This window comes from Oncorhynchus mykiss, chromosome 19, assembly GCF_057628025.1.
Source record: "Oncorhynchus mykiss isolate SJ-2025 chromosome 19, ASM5762802v1, whole genome shotgun sequence".
In the NCBI taxonomy this organism is placed as follows: domain Eukaryota; kingdom Metazoa; phylum Chordata; class Actinopteri; order Salmoniformes; family Salmonidae; genus Oncorhynchus; species Oncorhynchus mykiss.
The window spans coordinates 52200300-52227112 of NC_143040.1; the positions used below are offsets into that span (position 1 = coordinate 52200300).

At 42.9% G+C, this 26813-nt stretch overlaps 2 protein-coding genes across 5 annotated transcripts; one reads left to right on the forward strand and one right to left on the reverse strand.

The window, feature by feature from the left end:
- Positions 1-2752: 2752 nt before the first annotated feature.
- LOC110497925 (dihydrolipoyllysine-residue succinyltransferase component of 2-oxoglutarate dehydrogenase complex, mitochondrial) lies at positions 2753-16772 on the forward strand. Of its 2 annotated transcripts, none has more exons than XM_021574400.3 (15): positions 2753-2971; positions 4109-4142; positions 5822-5861; positions 5979-6040; positions 6149-6223; positions 6341-6396; positions 6555-6663; positions 6898-7059; positions 8690-8766; positions 8985-9082; positions 10259-10389; positions 13672-13745; positions 15262-15345; positions 15428-15595; positions 15735-16772. In XM_021574400.3, exons 1-15 carry the CDS (start codon positions 2909-2911, stop codon positions 15867-15869), a joined length of 1368 nt encoding a protein of 455 aa, XP_021430075.2. In that variant the 5' UTR covers positions 2753-2908; the 3' UTR covers positions 15870-16772. The 2 variants fall into 2 exon arrangements, with proteins under 2 accessions (XP_021430075.2, XP_021430074.2); XM_021574399.3 differs by having other exon boundaries at positions 2809-2971; positions 5768-5861.
- LOC110497926 (ribosomal protein S6 kinase-like 1) lies at positions 16650-26732 on the reverse strand. 3 transcript variants are annotated; one of them, XM_090211343.1, is made up of 12 exons: positions 26594-26732; positions 25655-25777; positions 25152-25325; positions 24258-24382; positions 23648-23740; positions 23351-23398; positions 22514-22646; positions 20767-22284; positions 20560-20649; positions 20316-20398; positions 18215-18310; positions 16650-18062 (listed from the first exon to the last, which is right to left on the reverse strand). In XM_090211343.1, the coding sequence occupies exons 3-12, from the start codon at positions 25285-25287 to the stop codon at positions 17952-17954; spliced, it is 2433 nt and encodes an 810-aa protein (XP_090067469.1). In that variant the 5' UTR covers positions 25288-25325; positions 25655-25777; positions 26594-26732; the 3' UTR covers positions 16650-17951. The 3 variants fall into 3 exon arrangements, with proteins under 3 accessions (XP_090067469.1, XP_036810774.2, XP_021430076.3); XM_036954879.2 differs by having other exon boundaries at positions 22514-22660; positions 26594-26686; XM_021574401.3 differs by lacking the exon at positions 26594-26732 and having other exon boundaries at positions 25655-26494.
- Between the last annotated feature and the right edge of the window lie 81 nt (positions 26733-26813).

Below are 26813 nucleotides of genomic sequence, written 5' to 3' on the forward strand. Positions count from 1 at the left end.
AGGTTTAAAGGTTTAAAAAAAAAGGTTTAATGAGCATGAAGATGATGTAAACCATATGCTATGGCCTTGTCAGTCATCAGATCTCAACCCAATTGAACACTTATGGGAGATTCTGGAGTGGCGCCTGAGACAGCGTTTTCCACCACCATCAACAAAACACCAAATGATGGAATTTCTCATGGAAGAATGGTCTTGCATCCCCCCAATATAGTTCCAGACACTTGTAGAATCTATGCCACGGTGCATTGAAGCTGTTCTGGCTCATGGTGTCCCAACACCCTATTAAGTCACTTTATGTTGGTGTTTCCTTTATTTTGGCAGTTATCTGTATATTATTAAGAGAAAAATAAAGGGATTAATATTTTAATCTCTCAGTTGCGTTAAATTGTAGTTTCTTAGTAAGTGGATTTTATTCCGATGTGTGGACCATGTATGCACTGTTTTAAAATCTCTATAAAAACAATAGGTTAAGTTGGCTCGTAAAAAATGTATCCTGGTGAAAACATGCATGGATCGAATTCACCTTTGACTACAAATTACAAATGACAGAATTTCAGTCTATAAAAACAAAACAACTAATTTGTGAGAGATCCACATTTTATACATTTCTATTTCACCTATTCCTCACACCATAAACCTCTACTTTTATATAAGTCCAAAATAACCATAAGCCTCGAGCGAAGAACATGAACCATTTTTTACAATAACAATTTATCAGAAGACAAAACAACAACAAAAGTTGTAAAAAGAGGCATCCTCAATAAATACAGTGAAGTCATTCATATTCCACATACAGCACCTATCTCAGGTGTCATAATTTACAGCACATTCCATATTGTATACCTGGTATATGACTGAAGAGCAGATAGTCTCTACACTTGATTTACAGTTTAAATAAGGATTATTTCATCATTATTTCATCTAATTTATTTGATGGAAACCCTCCTTGCAACTTTTAGTAAAGCGAGCCTAATTAATATATAGTAAGGTTTATCTAATATATCGTATTCTTTAGGCAACTCATGATGAAAGGTACATTATGAAGTACTTTTCTTTTGATCAATCCTTAACGAGGCAAGATATTCTACCATAGTACCAAACAGCCTATACATCAATCTGCATAGAAATGACGAAACAATCCAAAAAACTGTAATCAATATAATCAATATGAATATATTTTCACAAGACAAGCATTACAAACTGTTACAGTGCAGCTTGTATCTGTCATGAAAAGTATATGTACTTATTGATGATGAGCTAAGTTGAGAGTTCTTGTCCATCAAATGTTTGATAAGTTAGTCTAACATCACCTTAAAATACCAAATAAACGTGCCTTTATTCACTGAATTATTGATAGAAACAAAAAAAACGTACAGATTGCAACATTGAAATCATAAGCAGCCAAGTTATTTGGACGTGGACAATGCTGTCCATTATTGACATCAACTAAGGTCAACCAACAATCAATCATAGCCATTAGTTTTGAAAATGCGGATGCATCTGAGTTATTTAGACGTGGTTGTCATCATGAGCATGTGCCAAAGTAAAATAACACAGAGCATGTGAACCTTACCTGTTACGTTGAGTAGAGTCGGGTCGGGTTATACGCCGAGTGAAGAGATGAGAAGAGTGCGGGAGCGACTGTCATTGTATCAAACAAAAACAGAGGCGTGGCCTCGGAGTTGACTCAAACAACTGGGAAAGTGAAGAGACAAACATATAAAGGATTGTCATTCAAAATAACTCCTCAATACAAATGAGTTGAGCTCATATTAGTTGCATTTAGATTTAAAAAAAAATATATATATATAAAAAATTACAACAAATCTATGGATTGGCATAATAGGCCAATATTTCAGAGCGATGAGTTAGTACAATTTGCAAGAAAACTGATTATGGAATTTGAAAACAATATAGGCTACAATTTGTGGTGAACTCATAGTTTGTTTTAGGCACTAACTTTATTGAGTGTAGACTAGAATAAATCACATTGTCAACGATTCGATTGGCCTACCATACGTAAAATGTATATACGCATTACTGTAAATCGCTTTGGATAAAAGCGTCTGCTAAATGGCATATGTCATGTTACTATTTAAAAAAAGTTATATTACACATTAATAAACTGTCATAAAAATACACATGTATAATAATAGTATTATGCAATTATATTTAGCCAGTCCTAGATGAGTAAATATAAAACATACATTAAGCTATTTTATTGTAGATCATTCATTCCCACTCATGCCACTAGCTTTTCCACAGTGAATCCTCTTTGGGGTAGCCTTTGATCACTCCCCACTTTAGCTGGTTCCTCACCGGTCCCACACTGCTTCCGCTGGATCTAGCAATTTTGGGTTTCCACTAGTTACCTTAACCGGTCTGGTTAAGGTTAGCGTTAGATTTAATAAAATCATAAGATAATTACCCTGCGAAACATTACCTAAAGAAACTAAAAAAACACATGCACATTAACTGTGCTTTTTGTGTTGAGCATCCAGAAACAGTTTTGCATTTATTTTGGCATTGTCTACATCTAAAGAAATTATGGCAAGATATTTATAGTTTTATAAATTCACAAATAAAAAAATAATTTCCCATGTTTTCTATAAGGAATTCGAGCAGTACTTTAAGACCATTATACATTATTTCAATAAGAAAGCTGATAAAAACAATCAGTACGTGCGTATCTTTTACGGTATTTGTATAACCTGTAATTTGTTGTATGTTATCATTGTCTGTTTGTATGCTTATTGTATGTATCCTGGTGTTTCTGAAGAAATCACAAGAAACATTTTTAAAATAGGCGGGGTTCATGACTTTGTGACTGTGGTAACTAGTGACGACCCAACTTGGCCTGCTGAAGGAGATTCCCTTCCGCGGACAGGTTTCTGTCACTTCAGCCGCCATGTTATCCCACTCCCGGTGTGTCACCCGGAATGTTAGCCGTTTTATCGCTGTCATTAGTCAGGTAAGTATTACACCATTGGCAAGCTTGAGTGTTTTCTGTGATCGCATGCGTAGATTCATCCATGCTGCTGCCAATGCTAACGTTAGCTCGCTAGCTAGAGAGTGGCGCCGCCGGTGCGATCAGTAGGCCGTGGTAGGCCTTCTTCGCATTGTCAAACCAAGGACAGCCTGACACCCTGTTTGGTTCAAACCTATTTTGAATTCTAAAGTAGTCTCCCCCATGTAGCAAACGTTAATCTGATTTGTTAGCTGACATTTTGGTTTTACGCGCTAATTTGTTCGTTAGTCAACCAGTGGTTTATTTAGCTAGCGTGTGTCTTGGAAACAATCTGAGGTCATTTGAGAGTTTTGGCTAGCACACATACCTGTAACTATTTGTGTAACGTTAATGATAAAGACTATTGTACGTGGCCTAGCAAGTTAGTTATATTTATCTTGAACTATGTCATCTTTTATTGAGATTAACTTTACATTGCACATGATGTTCGAATTCCCTCTTCAAAGTTCCATCACCCCTCAATTGACTGTCCAATCTTAGTATAAGATAAACAGACCGGTTTGAAGTTGAACTTTCACACACAGATAGCCCTCTATTCAGTCTATTTTCACTTGGTCATATATTAAATTATAGTAGTATGATAATGTAGTTGACCCTATGTCTACATTTGACTGTCAGACTGTTCATGTGGACTGGGGTCCAACTTTAACGTTAGAAATTGGGGAGAGACATAAATTATATTTTTTTTATCCAGTCGGATTAACACTCCAAACAGTCTGCTTGGAGGCGTCCGCATGGTCCTAAAGCAAACCGTTGACTCGTTTTGTGTCACATTCCCAATGATAAAACTGGGGGGCGGCATGTCCCCAATGAAAGTTGCAACCCTGCATGTGGACGTTTTAAAAACATGGTCCTTGGTAACAAATACCTGTTGATTTTATGCATATTCAGTCCCTTGTTTTGGAAGAGGGGAATACAGTAAGTGGCATATGATATGAGCAATCTGGGTACTTCCAACTTTTTAAAACTATGTGAATTGTACTGTAAACCACCTGAACAACATCACATCAGGATATTATTTAGAATTGTTTAATAAACACTTTATATTGATAGCTAACAGTTTGCTGTTTTCTATGACAGGGAAACAATGTATTGGCACGGCAGGCTGTGTCAGGTGAGTGTGTTTTGAAACCGCATTTAGAAGTTTTCAGACCTTGACTTTTTCCAAATTTTGTTACATTACAGCCTTATTCAAAAATGTATGAAATTGTTTTCCTCCCTCAATCTACCCACAATAACCCATAATGACAAAACAAAAATTGATTTAAAAAAAAAATGTTTGCAAATTTATATAAATTAAAAAGATGAAATATGACATTTACATAACTATTCAGACCCTTTACTCAGTACTTTGTTAAAACACCTTTGGCAGCGATTACAGCCTCGAGTCTTATTGGGTATGACGCTACAAGCTTGGCAGACCTGTATTTGGGGAGTTTCTCCTATTCTTCTCTGCAGATCCTCTCAAGCTGTCAGGTTGGATGGGGAGCATTGTTGCACAGCTATTTTCAGGTCTCTCCAGAGATGTTCGATCGGGTTAAAGTCCTGGCTCTGGCTAGGCCACTCAAGGACATTGAGACTTGTCCCGAAGCCACTCCTGCGTTGTCTTGGCTGTGTGTTTAGGGTCGTTGTCCTGTTGGAAGGTGAACCTTCGCCCCAATCTGAGGTCCTGAGCACTCTGGAGCAGGTTTTCATCAAGGATCTCGCTGTACTTTGCTCTGTTCATCTTTCCCTCGATCTTGACTAGTCTCCCAGTCCTTGCCGCTGAAAAACATCCCCACAGCATGATGCTGCCGCCACCTACTTCCCCGTAGGGATGGTACCAGGTTTCCTCCAGACGTGATGCTTGGCATTCAGGCCAAAGGGTTCAATCTTGGTTTCATCAGACAAGAGAATCTTGTTTCTCATGGTCTGAGAGTCCTTGGTCTGGGTGCCTTTTGGCAAACTTCAAAGCAGGCTGTCATGTGCCTTTTACTGAGGAGTGGCTTCTGTCTGACCACTCTACAATAAAGGCCTGATTGGTGGAGTGCTGTAGAGATGGTTGTCCTTCTAGAGCTCTGTCAGAGTGACCATCGGGTTTTTGGTCACCTCCCTGACCAAGGCCCTTCTCCCCCGATTGCTCAGTTTGGCTGGGTAGCCAGCTCTAGGAAGAGTCTTGGTGGTTCCAAATTTCTTCCATTTTAAGATGATGGAGGCCACTGTGTTCTTGGGGACCTTCAATGCTCTAGACATTTTTGGTAGCCTTCCCCAGATCTCTGCCTCGACACAATCCTGTCTACTGACAATTCCTTCGAGCTCATGGCTTGATTTTTGCTCTGGCATGCACTGTCAACTGTGGGACCTTTTTATATAGTCAGGTGTGTGCCTTTCCAAATCATGTCCAATCAATTGAATTTACCACAGGTGGACTCCAATCAAGTTGTAGAAACATCAAGGATGATCAATGGAAACAGGATGCACCTGAGCTCAATTTCGAGTCTCATAGCAAAGGGTCTGAATACTTATGTAAATAAGGTATATGTTTTTTATTTTTAATACGTTTGCAAAATAATCTACAAACCTTTTTTCGTGTTGTCATTATGGGGTGTAGATGTGTGTAGATTGCTGAGAAAAAAACATTTAACCCATTTTAGAACAAGGCTGTAACATAACAAAATGAGGAAAAAGTCAAGGGGTCTAAATGCTTTCCGAAGGCACTGTAAATCACAGTAGTTCAACCCAGCTCTTGCCTGTATGAAGTCGTTTTAGATTCTGCACGAGAAGGGAGTGATTTACTGTTGTCATCTGCTCCAGGACTGTCCGCTAGCCATAGTGTCACAGTCAACAACCCAGCGTAAGTATTATCAATGCACCATTGACCTCCGTCTTCTCATGAGAGCATGGCTTCACCTGTGTTTTAGCCTCGTTATGTGCAGTTGCACTTTCTATATTGACACCTTTTTATCTGTAGGAAATGCGGAGCCAGGTCCAGCGTCTTCCAAATCAGATACTTCAAGACGTCTTCAGCTTGCAGTATGTATCGGCTTCGACTTCTCCCTTCTTTTTGACCCTTGTGATCTAAGCAGTAATGTGTATAATACTACAGGAGTTGTATGGAGTCAATATTGTGTGGTCTTCTAGGGAATGAAGTTATCACAGTAAAGACACCTGCGTTTGCGGAGTCAGTCACAGAGGGGGATGTGAGGTGGGAGAAAGGTAAAGTAACTTAGGCTTATTTTATTTGTGTCTGTTCTTTGTGCTCATTTAGATGTCGGTTGCAGCCGGGTAGATATTTCTCTGTTAGCCACGCTAAATATAACCTTCTCCTTGCAGCGGTTGGTGACTCTGTCAAAGAGGATGAGGTGGTTTGTGAGATTGAGACGGACAAGGTACCGCTCTGGGAGTCTATTGTTCCTTTGAAATGCCATTTTTACAACCTCCTTATATATTAATAGACTAATACGGTTGACTGTGTTTTGTTAATAACAGATACATGGATAGTTTGTTGTGTCATGCATGGTCTGCAATGGTTTGTCTTGCTCCACAGACATCAGTGCAGGTGCCGTCTCCTGCTGCTGGGGTGATTGAGGAGCTGCTGGTCCCTGATGGGGAGAAGGTCGAGGGAGGACAGGCTCTCTTCAAACTCCGGAAAGGAGGTCAGTACCATTGAGTTTACCAGGTGTATCATCGGCACATCCTCCACTGTTCTGACCTGATTGTAGCATGTTAATGTTGGAGGGCCCAATAAAAAAAGTGTCTAAATTCCATCAATTCAAGACACATGGTAGATGTTGTTTACAGAGGTATTAGATCATATTTATCTACACTGCAAACACATTGTCTAGTGTTAATCTTGCCTGATGCACATTCTTATAACTTTCTCTCTTCAGCTGTTGCTGCCCAAGCTGCAGAGGCCCCAGCAGCAGCAGCAGCTCCTCCACCCCCTGCTGCTGCCACACCTCCATCCTTTGCTGCCTCTTCAGTGGGCCCCATCCCCACCACAATGCCACCCGTGCCACCCGTGCCAGGAGCTGCCATATCTGCCACACCAGGTTAATCAATCAATCACATTCATGTATAAAGCCATTTTTACATCAGCAGATGTTACAAAGTGCTTATACAGAAACCCAGCCTAAAACCACAAAGAGTAAGCAATCCAGATGTAGAAGCACGTTTGCTAGGAAAAACTCCCTAGAAAGGCAGAAACCTAGAGAGGAACCAGGCTCAGAGGGGTGGCCAGTCCTCTTCTGGCAGTGCCGGGTGGATATTGTAAGAGTACATGTCCGTTAAGGCCAGATCATTCTTCAAGATGTTCAAACATTGTTAAGAGGAGAGAAAAGAGAACAAGAGGAGAATTAGAGGGAGCATACTTGCATTCACACAGGACACCAGATAAGACAGGATAATTACACCAGATAGCACAGACCCTAGCCCCCCCGCACAGACTATTGCAGCGTAGATGCAGGAGACTGAGACAGCTGGGGTCGGTAGACATTGTGGCCCCGTCTGACGATACCCCCGGACAGGGCCAACCAGGCAGGATATAACCTCACCCACTTTGCCAAAGCACAGCCCCCACATCACTATTGGGATATCAGCAGACCACCAAATTACTACCCTGAGACAAGGCTGAGTATAGGCCACAAAAATCTTCCCTACCGCACGAGCCCAAGGGGCCCAAAACATGATAGGAAAATCAGGTCATAGGACCTACTGAAGAGCTGATTCTTCAGTACAGACTTAAAGGTTGAGACTGAGTCTGTGTCTCTCAGATAGGCAGATAATTTCATAAAAATGGAGCTCTATAGGAGAAAACCCTGCCTCCAGCTGCTTGCTTGGATATTCCAGGGACAATAAGGAGGCCTGTGTCTTGTGATCGCCGTAGCATACCTTGTAGTTATGTACGGCAGGACCAAATCAGAGAGATTGGTAGGAGCAAGTCCATGTAATGCTTTTTAGGTTTGCAGTGAAACCTTGAAATCAGACCTAGCCTTAACAGGAAGCAAGTGTAGAGAGGCTAGCACTGGAGTAATATGATCCCATTTTTCGGTTCTAGTCAAGATTCTAGCAGCTGTATTTAGCACTAACTGAAATATATTTAGTGCTTTATCTGGGAAGCCTGAGAGTAGAGCATTGCAGTAGTCTAACCTAGAAGTGACAAAAAAGCATGGAATAGCTTTTATTTGCACAAAAAGTTTCTGATTTTTGCAATGTTGCGAAGATAGGAAAAAAGCAGCCCTTGAAAAATGATTGAAATGTTCGTCAAATGATTAGATCAGGGTCCAGAGTAACTTTGTGGTCCTTCACTGTTTTATTTGAGATGGCTGTACAACCATCAATATTCATTGTTTAGATCAAACAGCAGACCTCTTTGTTTCCTGGGACCTAGAACGAGCATCTCTGTATTGGCAAGGTTTTTAAAAGTAAAACAATTCCCACCATCCATTTCCTTATGTCTGAAACACAGGCCTACAGGGTAGGCAATTTTGGGGCTTAGTTTGTGAACCGGCCACTCAGTGGACTCAATGTCATGAGAGGTATTTAGCCTGACCTGTGTGCACTGTTGATTATGGAAATTGAATAAATCACTTAGCCCTTGCCTGTTGACAGTGACAATTGCTAATGGCTAAATGGAGGTGGCGTGGCACTAACAGCTCCTGTTCCCCTGTCTGTCTGACACAGTTTCAGCCATCAAACCCACTGCTGCCCCAGCCGCTGTTGCAGATGGAAGGGGGATACCAGCCAGGACAGAGCACAGGGTGAGGGATCATAATCACGAAATACTGCAGTAAAGCACCCATGTTATTCACAATAGCTCAGACTGGAGGTGGAGTTGGTAGAGTAAGCAAAAAATAATAATCAACTATCTGCTAGTCTGCATAGCTGTTGTGGCATTGTTTTACATTTTTTCTTCAGAGAAAATATTTAGAGAAATTCTTAAAATAGTTTTTCTTTTTTTGTTTTCTTTCTATCTCAGGTGAAGATGAACCGTATGCGTCTGAGAATCGCCCAGAGACTGAAGGAAGCTCAGAACACCTGCGCTATGTTGACAACATTTAATGAGGTCGACATGAGGTAGGAAATAACAGAATAGGTTGCCCTATATCCCTATTAACATTATTAGATAGGAAGTCCTTCTTAAGGGAGATGATTACTCAACCACCACATTTTTAACATTAGCAATACACTTTCCGTGAAACAGATTCACTTATATTAATGTATACATTTTATATTAGGGATTATATGATAACTGGAAATTTAAATCCTGTATCTAAAATAAATGTCTGGATAAAGTAAGGTCAAAAGTAAAGAAATGCTATACTTCTCTATGTTATTCAAGCTGAGGCCATACAGACAATGGTTATAGATTGGATCTGCTCAACAGGAAAACCTTTTTGCAACCTGATCCCCTCTTAAACGATGGAATGTAAATATTTGGTCCTAATGTTGGTGAAAACAAAGATAAGATTTGTTAAAACGGGGGCTTTATTAATTTACAAGGAAATGTTAGTGCTCATGTTTGCCCCCCTGTGCTGAAGATGAAACTTTGAGGATTTCTTTTCTGTGTAAATGTGGGGTGTCAGCTTTCAGCTATTCAGGGGTTTCTGTGCATCTTAATTGAGTTGGCATTGATGATCTGGAGGAAGACTTCCAGGCCTGGGCTCATCTGGAGCCGAAGGAGCAGCCAGAGCAGGAGGCCAGAGCATCTACTGGGGCCCACAGAGACCTGCGCTCTGAGTGGACGAGCTGCCTCAACCGATATGGGCTTTTATGACAGGCCAATAAGATTTAGAGGGTTTGGAAAGTGAAGATTTTTATCGCTTCTTCTCTCCTTTCTCGGAGAGTGCGTGTCTTGGGAGGGGCTAATGCCGTTAGCGGAGAAACCCTAGAGTTTAAACCGGGTTAGAGACAGGAAAACAAACAATTAAAAAGTGAGATATAAGAGTCCTTTTTCATCATACAGAAGAGAAATGAGCAATGGTGTAACATTAGCAGCCCAGTGTCAATGGCACTCAATCACCATGACCTGGAGAAGCAGAACTTTGACAGAAACATATGTATTGGTTTTTAAGATTGGTTGAAAAGATTGAGAGAGTAGTGCATGTTTGTGCTGTCAATCAATATCAGAGATGTCTATGAAAAATGTATTTTAGTATGGTCAATTACGTAACATTTTCCTGAAAATAAGTACATATACTGGGTGTTGGTTAGGACAGCAGCATTCTGACTTGGTCAAGTTTCTGTCCATAGCAACATCAGTGAGATGAGGAAAGCCTACAAAGACACTTTCCTGAAGAAACACAACATCAAGCTGGGTTTCATGTCTGCATTTGTCAAGGCTTCAGCATATGCTCTGATGGACCAACCTTCCGTCAACGGAGGTATGCTCTCCTTTACCCAAAGTCACATCCATCTTAATAAGGCAAAAAAAACATAAGTTTTGCCTCTTTCATAGACAACCTTCAGAACCACAGTGTATCTATATACTCCACCAAGGCCTCTCTGGCCTATTTAAACTAACCATAGCCAAGTAGGTTTGATCTTCACTGCTAACCCATTAGTATCTAAAATTGTCTGTGGGTTTCCCCACCCACAGACAGAAAGAACACTATATGCTTCAAGGAAGTGAATCATAGAAGCTAAATCAATTTTTAAAGGTCATTGGTTAACCTCTTAAATGTAATGGCAAAATGTTAGATTTTTGCCTAAATAGACATACCCAAAAGTAACTGCTATTCATGTGTAATTACATGATTCTGACATGCAAACATTTGGAAAGAAGACATCTGGGAGATTGTGAGGAAATGATCAGAAGATAGGAGTTACATAGTTCAGAATTGACAAGATCAAGCACACACAATCTTTTTTTTTTTAATGTTGAAAGTCATATTTCATTGACCGACTGACTATACGTGCGTTATTGATCCCCAGAGCTGGAAACACATCAGATGGCTTCCACAACATGTGCTCACTATCAGGGGGAAAATGGGATTGATAGACCTAACAACTAGAAATGGGCAGATGTTTTAGTAAGTGGTGTCAGGTGTGGTCATGGGACGTTTCCGAGTGTCCTTTACCCCACCAGACTTGCCACCAGGGGTCTTTTCACAGTCCCCAAATCCAGAACAAATTCAAGAAAACATTTGGTATTATATAGAGCCATTGTTGCGTGGCACTCCGTTCCATCTCATATTGCTCAAATAAACAGCAAACCTGGTTTCAAAAAACAGATAAAGCAACACCTCACTGGACAACACCTCTCCCCTATTTGACCTAGATAGTTTGTGTGTATGCATTGATATGTAGGCTACGTGTGCCTTTTTAAAACCTTTACGTAGTTCTGTTCTTGTCTATTAATGTTCTTTCTGTATTTTGTGTGGAAGAAAGAGTAGAGCTTTTGCGATAGGAGATCCCAATAAAATTCCAAATACCAAACCTCTCCAAAGTGGCATATGCCTGTAAATTAGATAAATCCAGTGCTATAACATATATTTGCAATCCCTAAATGTTATTTGTTCAGTATAAAACACAATTTCTACCATATCAACCTCACTCAAACATTGTTGTGGTATTAAGGGGTATCCAGGGTACATTCCAGTGTCCTTTCAACCTCTCCAAAGTGTCTGAATATGGTAATTGCACTGTTTTTGCACCCTGGATGTGCCTAGTGCCTGTTCACTATAGAAACGACATTTCTACAACATCAACCTCTCTCAAACATTGTGGTGGTGTCGGGGGACATCATACAGGAGGTATCCAAGTGTTTTTTGTTTTTTTTTCAACCTCCAAAGTGCCTGAATGTTTAGCCTAGGCATATCCAATGTATTGGTCCCACATACAAATTAACTGTTTACAAAAACAATATAAAAGCAACAGATACACATACAAAAAATATAAAAATGTCTTACACACGCATCCTTCACTAAAGAAGGTTTAAAAAAAATAAATAATAGAAATAAGCTGAACTATTTACAAATGGTGTTTGTTTTATATCCCAGGTGTAGATGATTAGATTTCACTTTCAGCACAGCTTGTGCATGTCGTGATAGTCTTTGAAGCAGTCCCTCTCTGCCAGGAAACAAAAAATGAACTGGCATTTCACTCCCCCCTGTGTTTTGCTTGCAGTTCTTCCTTTTTTCTTTTGGCATGTGTGTTGGATAGTGGCGCTCACCTTGAGTGGGGGGGTCTTGTGATGGTTGCGAGGTTGCTTTGGGCCTCCAATTCAGCCATTTCCATCACCAGCTGCTCTCAGAAGGCCAACTGGTAGAGAGGAGCTTGACCTTTTGCTTTGGCCATCTGCTTGTGGAGAAAGAAAGCATTTACTGTAGCAATGTCCACAAAATGGTCAAAAAAATAGTATTATACCACTTTTTGGTCTTGTGGAGGGCGGGGTAGTAGGCTACTACCAAGCTTATCAGAGCATCAGATAGGTCGACACCCCCCATGCTGGCATTGTAGTCCTTCACAGAAACAGGAATAGGGACATTCTTCCCTTTTCACCCTCCTTGAGACATGGCTGTTATTGAATGCCTTATGCTGTGTGGTGAGCATGGTTACTTCCCTAGTGTCCTTCCATTTCACAAAAAGCAGCTTGTTCCAACGTATGGTCCCCCTCTCCACTGTCTTTGTCATGTCGTTTACCTTGGTCTTGGGGAAACTGATTCTGTTAGGGGCTTGTGGCAACATTCGTCCTATTTTCTTTTACAAGTGGTCTATGAAAAGTGGATGTAGAACCATCAGACGGGGTGATTGACATACCAGTGCGGGGTGAAGACCTTGACTGGCAGGGGCGCTTGCTGGGGAAAGGTGGCTCCCAAATGTCATCATCCAAATAAAATAAAGATATATATTGTTGTAAGGCACAAATAATTGCAGTTGACAAAATGTACAAAACAACATTACTGTAAAGTAAAAACAAAGCCTAAACTTTCTGTACAGTGACTCACATAGGTGTGAAGCACACAGTAACATTTTGGAGACAAAGGCAGAGGTGAGAACCACAAAGCAACAATAGCCATGAGAGTTTAGTGGCCTCCAAAGTTACAAGGATGAAACTTAGAACAGCATACAGTGAACTAATATGAAACATAGACAATAACTACTTTGGAATTCTAATAAGATGAATTTACTTGTTACATAGGCCTATGTCAACTAAATCCAGTGCACCAAAAGCAGACTACTTGTAAAAAACATAATACACATAGTAAATTAGCTATTATAAAGTCATGAAAATAATTTCCTTACAGATCTAAAAGTGGATCCAATCCTTCTAGAAAGCAATCTTCATCAGCCGTGTCAAAATACTCGTTGTCCAAATCGCTCCCCTGATCTGAGTCCGACCAGTATTTTATTCAAAGCTTTTATTCAAAGCTCCCCCCCCCCCCTTGAGAACAAATTGTATGCTAAAGCAATGGAATCTGTTTACAATGTAATGTAGCGTGCTCGGTGTGTCTCGTCTCTGAGATTGGTAGCAATAGTTCGCATTACGGATAAAAGGTTCTAGACCAGGGGTGGGCAAACCTTTTGGCTTGAGGGCCACATCGGGATTTTGAATTTCATCGGAGGGCTGCATTTTATAGGGACTATAAAGGGACTTTACATTTAAGAGGTTAATACAGTATTTAAACTTTGAAAACCTATTTTCATAACTTTTCTCTTTTTAGTAATTGATGACACCACCAAAGAGGTTGTGTACAGGGACTACGTGGACATCAGTGTGGCTGTAGCAACACCAAAGGTAATGCCTATGGTTGGCTACTCACTGTTAACACATTTACAACAGGGCTAATGCAGCTGAAGTCGGAAGTTTACATACACTTAGGTTGGAGTCATTAAAAATTGTTTTTCAACCACTCCACAAATTTCTTGTTAACGAACTATAGTTTTGGCAAGTCGGTTAGGACATCTACTTTGTGCATGACACAAGTAATTTTTCCAACAACTGTTTGCAAACAGATTTCACTTATAACTCACTGTATCACAATTCCAGTGGGTCAGAAGTTTACATACACTAAGTTGACTATGCCTTTAAACAGCTTGGAAAATTCCAGAAAATTGTGGTGACTTTAGAAGATTCTGATAGGCTAATTGACATAATTTCAGTCAATTGGAGGTGTACTTGTGGATGTATTTCAAGGCCTACCTTCAAACTCAGTGCGTCTTTGCTTGACATCATGGGAAAATCAAAAGAAATCAGCCATGATCTCAGAAAAAATGATTGTAGACCTCCACAAGTCTGGTTCATCCATGGGTGCAATTTCCAAACGCCTGAAGGTACCACGTTCATCTTTCTGAACAATAGTCCGCTCAGGAAGGAGACGCGTTCTGTCTGCTAGAGATGAACGTACTTTGGTGCAAAAAGTACAAATCAATCCCAGAACAACAGCAAAGGACCTTGTGAAAATGCTGGAGGAAACCAGTACAAACGTATCTATATCCACAGTAAAACAAGTCCTATATCGACATAACCTGAAAGGCCGCTCAGCAAGGAAGAAGCCACTGCTCCAAAACTGCCATAAAAAGCCAGACTACGGTTTGCAACTGCACATGGGGACAAAGATTGTACTTTTTGGAGAAATGTCCTCTGGTCTGATGAAACGAAACTAAAACTGTTTGGCCATAATGACCATCAGTATGTTTGGAGGAAAACGGGGGATGCTTGCAAGCAGAGGAACACCATCCCAACCGTGAAGCACGGGGGTGGCAGCATCATGTTGTGGGGGTGCTTTGCTGCAGGAGGGACTGGTGCATTTCACAAAATAGATGGCATCATGAGGAGGACAATTACGTGGATATATTGAAGAAACATCTCAAGACATCAGTCAGGAGGTTAATGCTTGGTCGCAAATGGGTCTTCCAAATGAACAATAACTCCAAGCATACTTCCAAAGTTGTGGCAAAATGGCTTAAGGACAACAAAGTCAAGGTATTGGAGTGGCCATCACAAAGCCCTGACCTCAATCCTATAGAACATTTGTGTACATGTAAACTTCTGACCCACTGGGAATATGATGAAAGAAATAAAAGCTGAAATAAATCATTCTCTCTACTATTATTCTGACATTTCACATTCTTAAAATAGTGGTGATCCTAACTGAACTAAGACAGGGACTTTTTACTAGGATTAAATGTCAGGAATTGTGAAAAAGTTTAAGTTGAGTTTAAATGTATTTGGCTAAGGTGTATGTAAACTTCCGACTTCAACTGTGTTCATGAACCGAATCTCTGAATATCTCATTCGTCCTGTCTCCCAGGGCCTGGTTGTGCCTGTGATCCGTGGGGTGGAGGGAATGAACTTCGCTGACATCGAGAAGACCATAAACGAGCTGGGGGAGAAAGTAGGATGACAAGGATATGTGCTGTTTCGCTGTACTATATTTTTTGACTGTTGTGCATTTTCTAAGTTGATGATGTTTGCAGGCCCGTAAAAATGAGCTGGCCGTGGAAGACATGGATGGCGGCACCTTCACCATCAGCAACGGTGGCGTATTTGGATCAATGTTTGGCACGCCTATCATCAACCCTCCGCAGTCTGCCATCCTTGGCATGCATGGCATCTTCGACAGGCCAGTGGCCATCGGGGGCAAGGTGGGTGTTGGCTCTGTTCTGTAGACTTTGAATTACTCCATATAATATAGACTCACATCTCAGAAGACCCCCTAATCAGATGTGGTATAGGGACAGGAAGCAGTATTTGTTTGTCTCTGAAGCTCCTCCTCTGCTGCAGGTGGAGATCCGCCCCATGATGTACGTGGCTCTGACATATGACCATCGGCTCATCGATGGCAGAGAGGCAGTCACCTTCCTGCGTAAGATCAAGGCAGTGGTAGAAGACCCCAGAGTGCTGCTTCTGGACATGTGAGCCAGCCTCTCGGCAGTCACAACAAACCCCCCTTCACACCCAGTGGCTATACCCTTCCTCCTGACGATGTTTATTGTTGAATAACTAGACAGTGATACTTGAAAAGAGCGAAAGGTGCATTGGACTTATTGCATGGCCTGAAATGATGAGAGTTTATGCTAAATGTTCTATATGTCTGGGGCAGGGGTTTCACTAAAACGGGTCTCTGGAGATGGAGAGGGTGTTGTACAACGCAAAGCACCATTTGCCATTTTCTACCTACAATAAATATTTGTCAGATAATTGTAATATAAATGACCAAAAAAAACGTATGTATTGTTCATTTATTTTTTCTGAGAAAATAACAATTGCAATTGCTAAACACTATAGCCTAAGATGTGGTACATGGGACAGGTTATTATCTGTGGGTCCTTAAAGCATGAAAAAAAAAAAAATCTGATTCACACACACCCTAAGAAAAGTATCTTTATGTTGTGTAAAATGTTTTAACAAAATCTTAACTATCCTTTGTTGTTTACTGTTTACAAAGATACTTCCCTTTTTTACAGAATGCTCTCAAAATGACTGACGATGACAATAATTCAGAAACCAGGTGACTGGTATGGTTTAAAATAGCTATCGCCAGGGCTTGGAAGCTAAAAGAAATAGAGAAGTTTGAAAGATGCATGCCAGTGGCCACATCACAAGTCCATTTTAATTTCTCATGCACAAGTCAGTGGATAGACTGAGCTGTGGTAAATGTTTAGTTATGAAGGCTATGTACAGATGACCAAGCAAAAATACGAGGCTTTGCTTCTTTTTTATTAACCTCAAAGTATTTGACAATGAAAAAATGTTTCATGCTTGGTTTGTAAGGATATTCATGGATTCACTGAACAAAAATATAAACGCAACATGCAAGAATTTACAGAGTTACAGTTCATTCTTTACCCCTACCACTTACATGTACAAATTACCTCGACTAACCTGTATCCCCGCACGTTGACTCGGTACCCCCTGTATATAGCCTCGTTATTGTTACTTTTTATTACATTTCTTACTTCTTGAACTGCATTGTTGGTTAAGGGCTTGTAAGTAAGTATTTCACTGTAAGGTCTACCTACACCTGTTGTATTCAGCGCATGTGACAAATAACATTTGATTTGATATAAGGAAATAAATTCAGCATCTGGTGTGTCCACCATTTGCCTCATGCAGCACAACACATCTCCTTCACACAGAGCTCTCGATTCTGCAAACCCACAGTTTCCTCATGTGGCTACTCTCAGACAATCCCGCAGGTGAAGAAGAATGTGTAGGTCCTGAACTGGTGTGGTTACACGTGGTTGTGAGGCTGGCTGGTTGCACAGCAAAGTTCTCTAAAATGACGGAGGCGAAATTAACATTACATACTCTAGCAACAGCTCTCGTGGACATTCCTGCAGTCAGCATGGCAATTGCACGCTCCCTCAAAACTTGTGACATCTGTGGCAACACATTTTAGAGTAGCCTTTTATTGTCCCCAGCACAAGGTGCACCTGTGTAATGATCATGCTGTTTAATCAGCTTCTTGATATGTCACACCTCTCAGGTGGATGGATTATCTTGGCAAAGGAGAAATGCTCACTAACAGGAATGTAAAAAAAACATTAACAAAAGTTGAGAGAAATACATTTGTGTGTATGGAACATTTCTGGGGTCTTATTTCAGCTCATGAAACATGGGACCAACACTTCGTTGCGTTTATATTTTTGTTCAGTATATTAACAGAAATATTGCTTGTCATTTTTATGACAGAAGTACCCCAAAAGTCAGCTGATAAAGAGTACACTTTAAACTTTAAAACATCTTGCCCTACCATATGTCAAAAGGACAGGTGAGGTTTACACTAGCCTCTATCATTCAAACATGGAGGTTGGTTGTGTGTCTGCTGCTCTGAATTATACTTCTAATCAATCTATCATCTTTCTTTGGGAAGTAAGATGCTCAGGAAGTAGCACCAGAGCCGGGGCTTCAACTATTTTAGCCACAAGGGGGCAGTGGCTGCCCAGAACAGTTCAGGCTGCATTTAGGCCAGAGACACACAGGTAGTCTGTTGGCATGTTAACTTGACAGTGCCTTCCAGGAGACACCATTGAAGAAGGGGTGACACTTGATGTCACTCACACCACCGCCTCCAGAGCCCAAACGATAACCAGGATCAAACTGCAGCAGCTGTGGAACATGTAATTGTCACTCATTCAGAAATACATGAGTTTGTACAATGTTTATGGCTCTGTGTTTCTGTGGTAGCAGGCTAGAGTTGATATGTTTACGGTAGCTAAAGTACAGGCCACATGGGTGTGTAAGGGGGATGCAGTTCTAACCTCAGTGAGCAGGGAGGCGGCTGCAGTACTCAGGTGGTCTGGGATCAGGAGCTGGGTGTGAGAATGCACCCCGGCTGGGTGGAACTGCCACAGGGGCTGGAGGCACAGGCATACAGTTTCATAAAACAACCATGCCTTGATAATGGTACCAACCATGGTAGCAACTTTGGTTTTAGAACTGGGGGGCACATATACACTGCTCAAAAAAATAAGGGGAACACTAAAATAACACATCCTAGATCTGAATTAATGAAATATTCTTATTAAATACTTTTTTCTTTACATAGTTGAATGTGCTGACAACAAAATGACACAAATTATCAATGGAAATCAAATTTATCAACCCATGGAGGTCTGGATTTGGAGTCACACTAAAAATTAAAGTGGAAAACCACACTACAGGCTGATATAACTTTGATGTAATGTCCTTAAAACAAGTCAAAATGAGGCTTGGTAATGTGTGTGGCCTCCACGTGCCTGTATGACCTCCCTACAACGCCTGGGCATGCTCCTGATGAGGTGGCGGATGGTCTCCTGAGGGATCTCCTCCCAGACCTGGACTAAAGCATCCGCCAACTCCTGGACAGTCTGTGGTGCAACGTGGCGTTGGTGGATGGAGCGAGACATGATGTCCCAGATGTGCTCAATTGGATTCAGGTCTGGGGAACGGGCGGGCCAGTCCATAGCATCAATGCCTTCCTCTTGCACGAACTGCTGACACACTCCCGCCACATGAGGTCTAGTATTGTCTTGCATTAGGAGGAACCCAGGGCCAACCGCACCAGCATATGGTCTCACAAGGGGTCTGAGGATCTCATCTCGGTACCTAATGGCAGTCAGGCTACCTCTGGCGAGCACATGGAGGGCTGTGCGGCCCCCCAAAGAAATGCCACCCCACACCATGACTGACCCACCACCAAACCGGTCATGCTGGAGGATGTTGCAGACAGCTGAACGTTCTCCACGGCGTCTCCAGACTGTCACGTCTGTCACATGTGCTCAGTGTGAACCTGCTTTCATCTGTGAAGAGCACAGGGCGCCAGTGGCGAATTTGCCAATCTTGGTGTTCTCTGGCAAATGCCAAACGTCCTGCACGGTGTTGGGCTGTAAGCACAACCCCCACCTGTGGACGTCGGGCCCTCATACCACCCTCATGGAGTCTGTTTCTGACCGTTTGAGCAGACACTTGCACATTTGTGTCCTGCTGGAGGTCTTTTTGCAGGGCTCTGGCAGTGCTCCTCCTGCTCCTCCTTGCACAAAGGCGGAGGTAGCGGTCCTGCTGCTGGGTTGTTGCCCTCCTACGGCCTCCTCCACGTCTCCTGATGTACTGGACTGTCTCCTGGTAGCGCCTCCATGATCTGGACACTACGCAGACAGACACAGCAAACCTTCTTGCCACAGCTCGCATTGATGTGCCATCCTGGATGAGCTGCACTACCTGATCCACTTGTGTGGGTTGTAGACTCCGTCTCATGCTACCACTAGAATGAAAGCACCGCCAGCATTCAAAAGTGACCAAAACATCAGCCAGGAAGCATAGGAACTGAGAAGTGGTCTGTTGTTATCACCTGCAGAACCACTCCTTTATTGGGGGTGTCTTGCTAATTGCCTATAATTTCCACCTGTTGTCTATTCCATTTGCACAACAGCATGTGAAATTTATTGTCAATCAGTGTTGCTTCCTAAGTGGACAGTTTGATTTCACAGAAGTGTGATTGACTTGGAGTTACATTGTGTTGTTTAAGTGTTCCCTTAATTTTTTTGAGCAATGTATATCATTTATACCCCCCCCCCCCCCCGTATTATAAACACTACAAACAACCTACCCGACCGCTCGGAGGTGTCCGCATGGTCCTAAAGCACACCGTTGCCTAGCTTTGTATAACTTTCCAATTATAAAAACCGGGGGGGACAAACAAGCAATTTCCAAATATTGGGAGGGGAACATGTCCCCAGTGAAAGTTGCGCCCCTGGTACCAACAACATATGGGACATACATTATCAACAGGCCCAGTGGGCAGCAGTGTCAATATATACAGGTTTGGATTTACTACAGCACAGGGAAAGAAACAGAGACCATGGAAAATAGAGTGTTGTTTACCATTCCAGTAAGAAGTTCAATCAGCAATGCCCCCAGACTCCACCAGTCACAAGCCTCTGTGATTTTGGACACACCTCCAATCTCTGTTGGCCAACAACAGAACTTGTTCTTTACAGATTTATTGTTGGATCAAGCTAAATGTCTGATTCTTACCACTAGATCACACTTTATATCTAAGGTATGAACCCTATGTGTAACGGTTGTAACATGTGACTGAAGTTTATTGAATAAACAGTGTTTTCACCTGGGGCACAGTACATCTGGTCCATAGCTTTAGAGTTGATTTCTGACTGAACTTCACTCCACTGGCCAAAGAATGTCAGGCAGACCTTTCCTAGTGAGAAACATGAAATTATGTCACAATCAAAGTTAGTTGAGTTTTCAAGACTCACGCCAAAAACAGACCAACAATGACACCCCTTACCAAGTTAAAGTGATTTAGGTGACTAACCATTACTCGTGAGCAGGATATTCTTTGGGTTGAGGTCTCGGCACACCACACCTTGCTGGTGAAGACTTTCCAGGGCCAGGAGGATCTGAGCCCCCAACAGACGCACCTCTGCCTCAGGCAGCCCCCAGCTACTTTGCCTGGCCCTGTCTCTCCCTCTGGAGGCCTTGGCTGGGAACTTGGGTAGGTGGCACCAGCCATCCACCTCAATGATTTGATCCTCATCCTGTCCATCCGATTCCTCTGACTTTAGGAAAGCATCCATGTCCCCCTTCCGGCACTGTGGGGAGGCCCCTGTGGGGTCAGGGGTGTTGGGGTAACATAGTGATCCTTTCTCTCTGGGGAGGTCCTTACTCACAGGGCTCAGCAGCTCCCAACCCTCCTCCACCTCCTCCCCTGGCTCTCTGCCAGGAGGCCCCACCTGATACTTCACTCCTGTGAGGGCCAGAGAAGTGCCTGGCTGGGTCCCCAGCTGTGTCCCAGTACTGTGACAGTGAGGGACTGAGGGGGGGTGAGAGTTCCCTGAGGATGTCCTCATGAGCTTCAGCTTGTCTACTGTAGAGGGACACGCAGCTCTGCCAGGCTGGGAAGTCTCTGTGTCCCTGGTTACTGAATTCACCATGCTCTCCTCAATGTGATGGTTTACCTTCTCCTTCCCTCTACCCTGGTGTGTGTCTGTCACCATGCTCACAGTGTTCTCAAGTTCTCTACCTGAAACACTGTCTCGGTGAGAGCCATTGGAGGTCAAAGTTGCTCTCTCACTAACCTGACTTTGATTATGGAGGGGTAATTGCAATGTATTGGGAACGTAACTTTTCTGTGAATATAAACTGATAGTAGGATTCTTGAAGTTCACTGTTGACCCTGTACCACCAGAAGAGGTCTGAGTTGTTTGAGGTACAGATTTACCTGCAGCTATATCTGAGTCAGTACGAGTCCCTGCATAGGGGGCTGGACTTTCACAGTTACGAGTCAGATCAGCCTTCCACACAATGTTGAAATTCAAACTGGATTCAATTTTTTCTGTTCCAGTGGCCTTCCTAGAGGGCTCAGAGGTGACATCAGGGGCCTGATCGATACACGGATGACCACAGAGAGCAGGTTTGTCCTGAGTTTTAGAGTGCAAACACTGACTGAGGCCTGCTGGATGGATATGGGGCCTGGTGTCTGACCTAGATAAGGAGGGCTGTGTCGCCGGAGTGTGTGGCACTGCAGACCTGGAGTTGTTCTGCAGGCAGCCTGTCTCCTCGCAGTAGGAGTGGGTCCTACAGCTTTCTAGACGATGCTGAGCCTCGAGCCAGAATGTCGGGGAGTCTGTGTCTGAACTCTCCTCGTTCTCCGTCTCCAGGAGAGAGGTTTTCTCTGTGCCCCCTCTGTCATTCTGCTGGTAGTCGGAGCTGATGGTAGGGGAGGTGTAGCTGTTCTTCAGTTTGATCCTGTGCTGGCTGGGACTGGAGCATTCTGGGTGCTCTTTGGCTCGGTCGTTCCTGACCTTGTGCAGTTTGGAGAAAAGCTTCCCACCTACAGATCATAGAAAAGTCAACACATCAGACAATAGTTGTTTTTCTTCATTTGAATTCAGCTATCTTTTCTACTCTCTATGGCATCCTTGACCCAAAATGGCTGAAAAGTGCAGACATCAGCAAAAAATGAAAACTGTTGGTCCACTGCCTTTGCATGGCTATAGGCTAGATAAGAGCATCAGCTAAATCTCTGCAGGTCTGGCAGGCAGAGCCTGTGTTCAGCTCACCTTGAACATGCTCCAGATGCAGGTACACAGCATCCTCACTGACATAGTACCTCAGCAGCTTCACCATGAAGGGGACGCCCTGGGGGATGATAGTGGGCTGGCCCCGGCTCTCCCAGCTCGACTTGGGCAGGCTCTGTGACGACACAGCTCAACAGATCAACACACATATTACTATGCTGTTATTACCTTTGTCAAAATACAACTTATCACTACTGTACTACACATTATTTTCAGGCTAGTCTTAATAAGTCTATTGTTAATTGATTGAAAAATGAATCTTTCTACAAAAGTTGGCCCTACCAGTGCCTAGAAAGCATTTTTTCTGAGACCTACACCGTAGCCAACCCTGCAACAGTATGTTCCAATAGCAACTCTCTGGTTACAGAGATGGGAGGTGCATTTGCACTAAGAGGGTCAAAGTAGAGGGCTTTTAGCCAGATCAATGGAGAAGGATACTCATGGAGACAAGGCTGATAATATTCCTATCAACTGGGCTGCCCTGGCTGGCTGGCAGGGATCCAGACAGTATAACAGCCATCTGTGCACTGGATATGCATCTACACAGATAGACATTTTACATTTAGCAGACACTCTTATCCAGAGCAACTTGTAGGAGTAATTAGGGGTTAGTGCTTGCTCAAGGGCATAAAGACAGATTTTCCACCAAGTCGGCTTGGGGATTCAAACCAGCAACCTTTCAGTTACTGGCCCAATGCTCTCAACCACTAGGCTACCTGCACTGCTAGATAGCTGCACTACATGTGTACTCTGTCATTCTGCCCTGCCACCCTCCCTCCTGACATACTGTATCGGCAGTGCTGAGGCATAAGTACTTACTTTAACAACAAAGTTCTCCTTGGTAATCAGGCTTTGGACAATCAAGACCTTGGGGAGAAGACATACATTTTATGTTAGTTTAAATAGAGCTGAGAGTAAATTGAGTAGGATGTTAGTAGATGGTTATGACTGTTTTGGGACAAGTTCATATTTGGAAAGGTAAGCATCATGGTTCACTGGATCTATAAGACATGGTTAATAAAGGGTTAACTACAGCCAGGACGTCTGTTCAAGAGATTATCATCAGCTGGAACAAACAGTTCATGTATACTGGTTGAGAGCAGTGAGTGTACCTACCTTATCGATGATCCCCACCACTTTACACATCTCCAGATCCTCCACTGGGGAGCTCAGGTGTCTGATTGGCCGGAATCTCAGACTACTGTAACCCTGGTGATAAAAAGAGATTACTGCACAGATGTCAGCAATGTGGACACGTGTTTGTGTTGAATTCACATCTGAAAGTGATTCTACTCTGGGATTAGTTACAATCTTAGGACATATATTAGAATGTTACATAAGAGAGAGGGGAAGTGAGAGCGCCCAGCGGCCCAGTGCGAGCCACCCTGGCAGATCGTGTAACAGAGGGGATGTTGTGCTGCTCTGTAGCCAACCTCCAGAGACTGTTAGCAGCACAGACTGGTTGCTCTGATGATGTGACTCAGACTTTCCCAGAAGGAAATGATTCAGAGAGGTGGACATATAAATAGCATGTCAACCAACTCTTCAATAAACAGGCTAGACATATAAATCAATACAGGACTGAAAAGCTGGAAAATGAGTGCCCAGTATCATTGAGTAACACAGATGGTCAGAACAGGTTGATTACCATTCATAAGATGTGCACAGTAGTATGGCATGTTAATCGTGTCGAAGGAGGGTTTACTGTAAAAAGTAATCTTCTTACCCCTAAGTGAGAGTTCCCCTTCCCCAGGTTGTCCTGCAGGTGGGAGATAAAGATTTCCTCGGCCCTCTTTAGATACTGAGTAGTCTTCCTCTTCACTGCCTCCCGACGCTCCTTGTTAGGGTCCACTGGAAGACAGACCAACCTCAGATTTCTCTCCCCCTCACACAGAGAGGGACTGAAACCTCACTTCACTAAACTGAAATCAACTCACAGGGATTGACATTAAGGGTTGCCCTATTGCCCGGGGCAAGTGAACTGAGCAGTTGCGCAACTTGAGCCTGCTCTGAGGTTGCCCTATTGGCCAGGTGATAAAAAAATAAAAAGTAAAACAACCAAACTGTAAAGAATTCCAGTAGCCTAAAACTGATCTTTCTCATTCCTCCACATTGTTTATCCTAAGTGGATTTATGGTAGTTATGCCAGTCAGAGAAGCTGAGCCTGCTCTTAATTGTATTTTTTACTGAACTACCGAATTCAAAGAATTCCAGTCCTGCAAGTGATCATAATCTGCGGGCAACCAAAAAATACTCCTGACTTGCCGTATGGGCAAGTGCCTTTCAGACTTTAATGTCAATCCCTGACTCATATAATTCAAAAGCTTCTGTTTGACCTACCTCACTAAAACAGCAGAGGAAAGAGAGCAGAGTAAAATTCAGCAAGCTTTACCAGTATGGAAATCTCTCCTCTGACTTTGGCTTTCTGAATTCCTGTTTTTCCTAGCAATGGTTTAATTCTGCTTTTCAATGGATGAATCATGGACCGACAAATCCACATGTTCCTGTTTCATACCATGTGACTTGTTCTCACTGTGTTGACTAGCTGATCTACTCAATATCACCTTAACCAGATCCCTGCATGTTGACAGAATACAGTACAGTAGATTTACCGCTGTACCTTGAACTCCATTGAGCAGCAGGTCAACCCCGTTCTTGTAGTAGCTGAAGGCAGCCTCATAGTCTTCACTGACCTCCCTGTCCAGAGCCATGCGGATCTGCTTGGCTGCCTCCACCAGGTAGTCTCTCTTGGCCATGGCTGTCCTGGCTCGACCCTGTGGAGGTCCAGATGGGCCTAGCAGCCGCACAACAGACCCGGTTAAAGGAGTGTACTGTATGTAAATCACACTGATCTGTATGTTCTAGGAGGGATCATTTAACGACTAGCCACCACTAAGACTTTACTCTCTTTAAAGGAAGTTGCTAAGAATAATCCCTATGCTGGTAGTGAATGATTGATCAAATCTCCAGAGGTGGTAACTGCCGAAAACCAAGAGTCACTTGTCTGAGAAAAACGTGACAGCAAAGCACGAGACAGAGAGTAATGTGATCAATAACAGACTGTTTCTCTCCCCTTCTCCATGCTAGCGTCAGATCATAAACTTGTGGAGTAAGTTGTCTCACATTTGCTCCCTGGTCCTATCAGCAGTGGGACTCATCACTGGCAGCAGTCAGTCGGCTCACTGGGGGGTTATCCTCCTCCACTTGAAGGTTAAAGTCTTTGTTGACGAGCATGACGATACGAACCTGGGTAATCAAGAGAGTTTGGTTCAACTTCAGCAGAGCACAGGAAGTGATTGAGTGTGCTGCTCCTGTATTATTGGTGATGAATGAACAGACACTGTCAGTGCTGCCGGGATGGCCGAGGATCGGACGATGACTCAGAGTGCTTAACTGCCTGATGTCCACTCACTCATGTCAGACTAAATACATATAGGAAAGCTGTGGGCAGATCCCTGTTGTCAGGGGACGTATAAATGCTAATGTATTGCAATCAGAGAAGCTCTTAGAATACCACAAATGTGCACTATGAAAATGTGCTGATGCCTTACAGTACCATTGTGACATGGGGTTAGCGTTGTATACACACCCACACACATACACTCATTATCATCCCTCATAGTCTGAGGAGGGGAAGTCAAGCCAAGTAGCACTGCAGCACCCTAGTGTGTCTGTCGTTGAGAATCCACACAGCAAAAACATGCAGTCAGCCTCCTGCAGTATTCCCATGATACATGCACCGACATCCTTGATACCAATGACAAACATATCATGTGATAATAGAGACAAGATTCACAATGGAATAATCACATTTGTTTGTCTCGAATGGATAATTGCTTGCATCACACACATCATGGTCGCCACACGACAGACAGGGATGCTATAGCATATAATAAGCCACTGTCATGAAACACAGCCATCTGCAGTCTCTCTTGATCCTCCCTCACACTGCTATTTAAGCATCTCTGATCTGGCCCTCCTTAGAGGGGGAGGCAGGCTAGATAGATCTAGAAATCAGTGCTGCTACACACACACAAACACCACTACATATATTCTACCTACCTGATGTGATCAGAGCATGCCCTGGACCCACCGCTCCAGTAGCAGCCTGCGTCCTCAGCAGCCTCCCTCCCTTCACGGACCTCAGGAAAAGGAGGAGAGAGCTCAGCGAGGCTGCCTATTGGCTTGCGATGATGTCACTAAGGGTACCATTAGCCATAAGGCCTTCACTTCCCCTCTCATCCTGACAGATGCAAGATTTAAAAAGACAGTGCTATTTTTG

Bases quoted from the DNA above. Each gene is read 5' to 3' on its own strand.
- LOC110497925 (XM_021574399.3), top strand. From the start codon at position 2,909: ATGTTATCCCACTCCCGGTGTGTCACCCGGAATGTTAGCCGTTTTATC. The intron at 6,041-6,148 runs GTATGTATCGGC...GTGGTCTTCTAG, and splicing joins CAAGACGTCTTCAGCTTGCA to GGAATGAAGTTATCACAGTA. The intron at 9,083-10,258 runs GTAGGAAATAAC...TTCTGTCCATAG, and splicing joins TTTAATGAGGTCGACATGAG to CAACATCAGTGAGATGAGGA.
- LOC110497926 (XM_090211343.1), bottom strand. From the start codon at position 25,287: ATGGCCAAGAGAGACTACCTGGTGGAGGCAGCCAAGCAGATCCGCATG. The intron at 23,741-24,257 runs GTAAGAAGATTA...TTTTATCACCAG, and splicing joins AGGGGAACTCTCACTTAGGG to GGTTACAGTAGTCTGAGATT. The intron at 22,285-22,513 runs GTGAGCTGAACA...TATGATCTGTAG, and splicing joins GCATCTGGAGCATGTTCAAG to GTGGGAAGCTTTTCTCCAAA.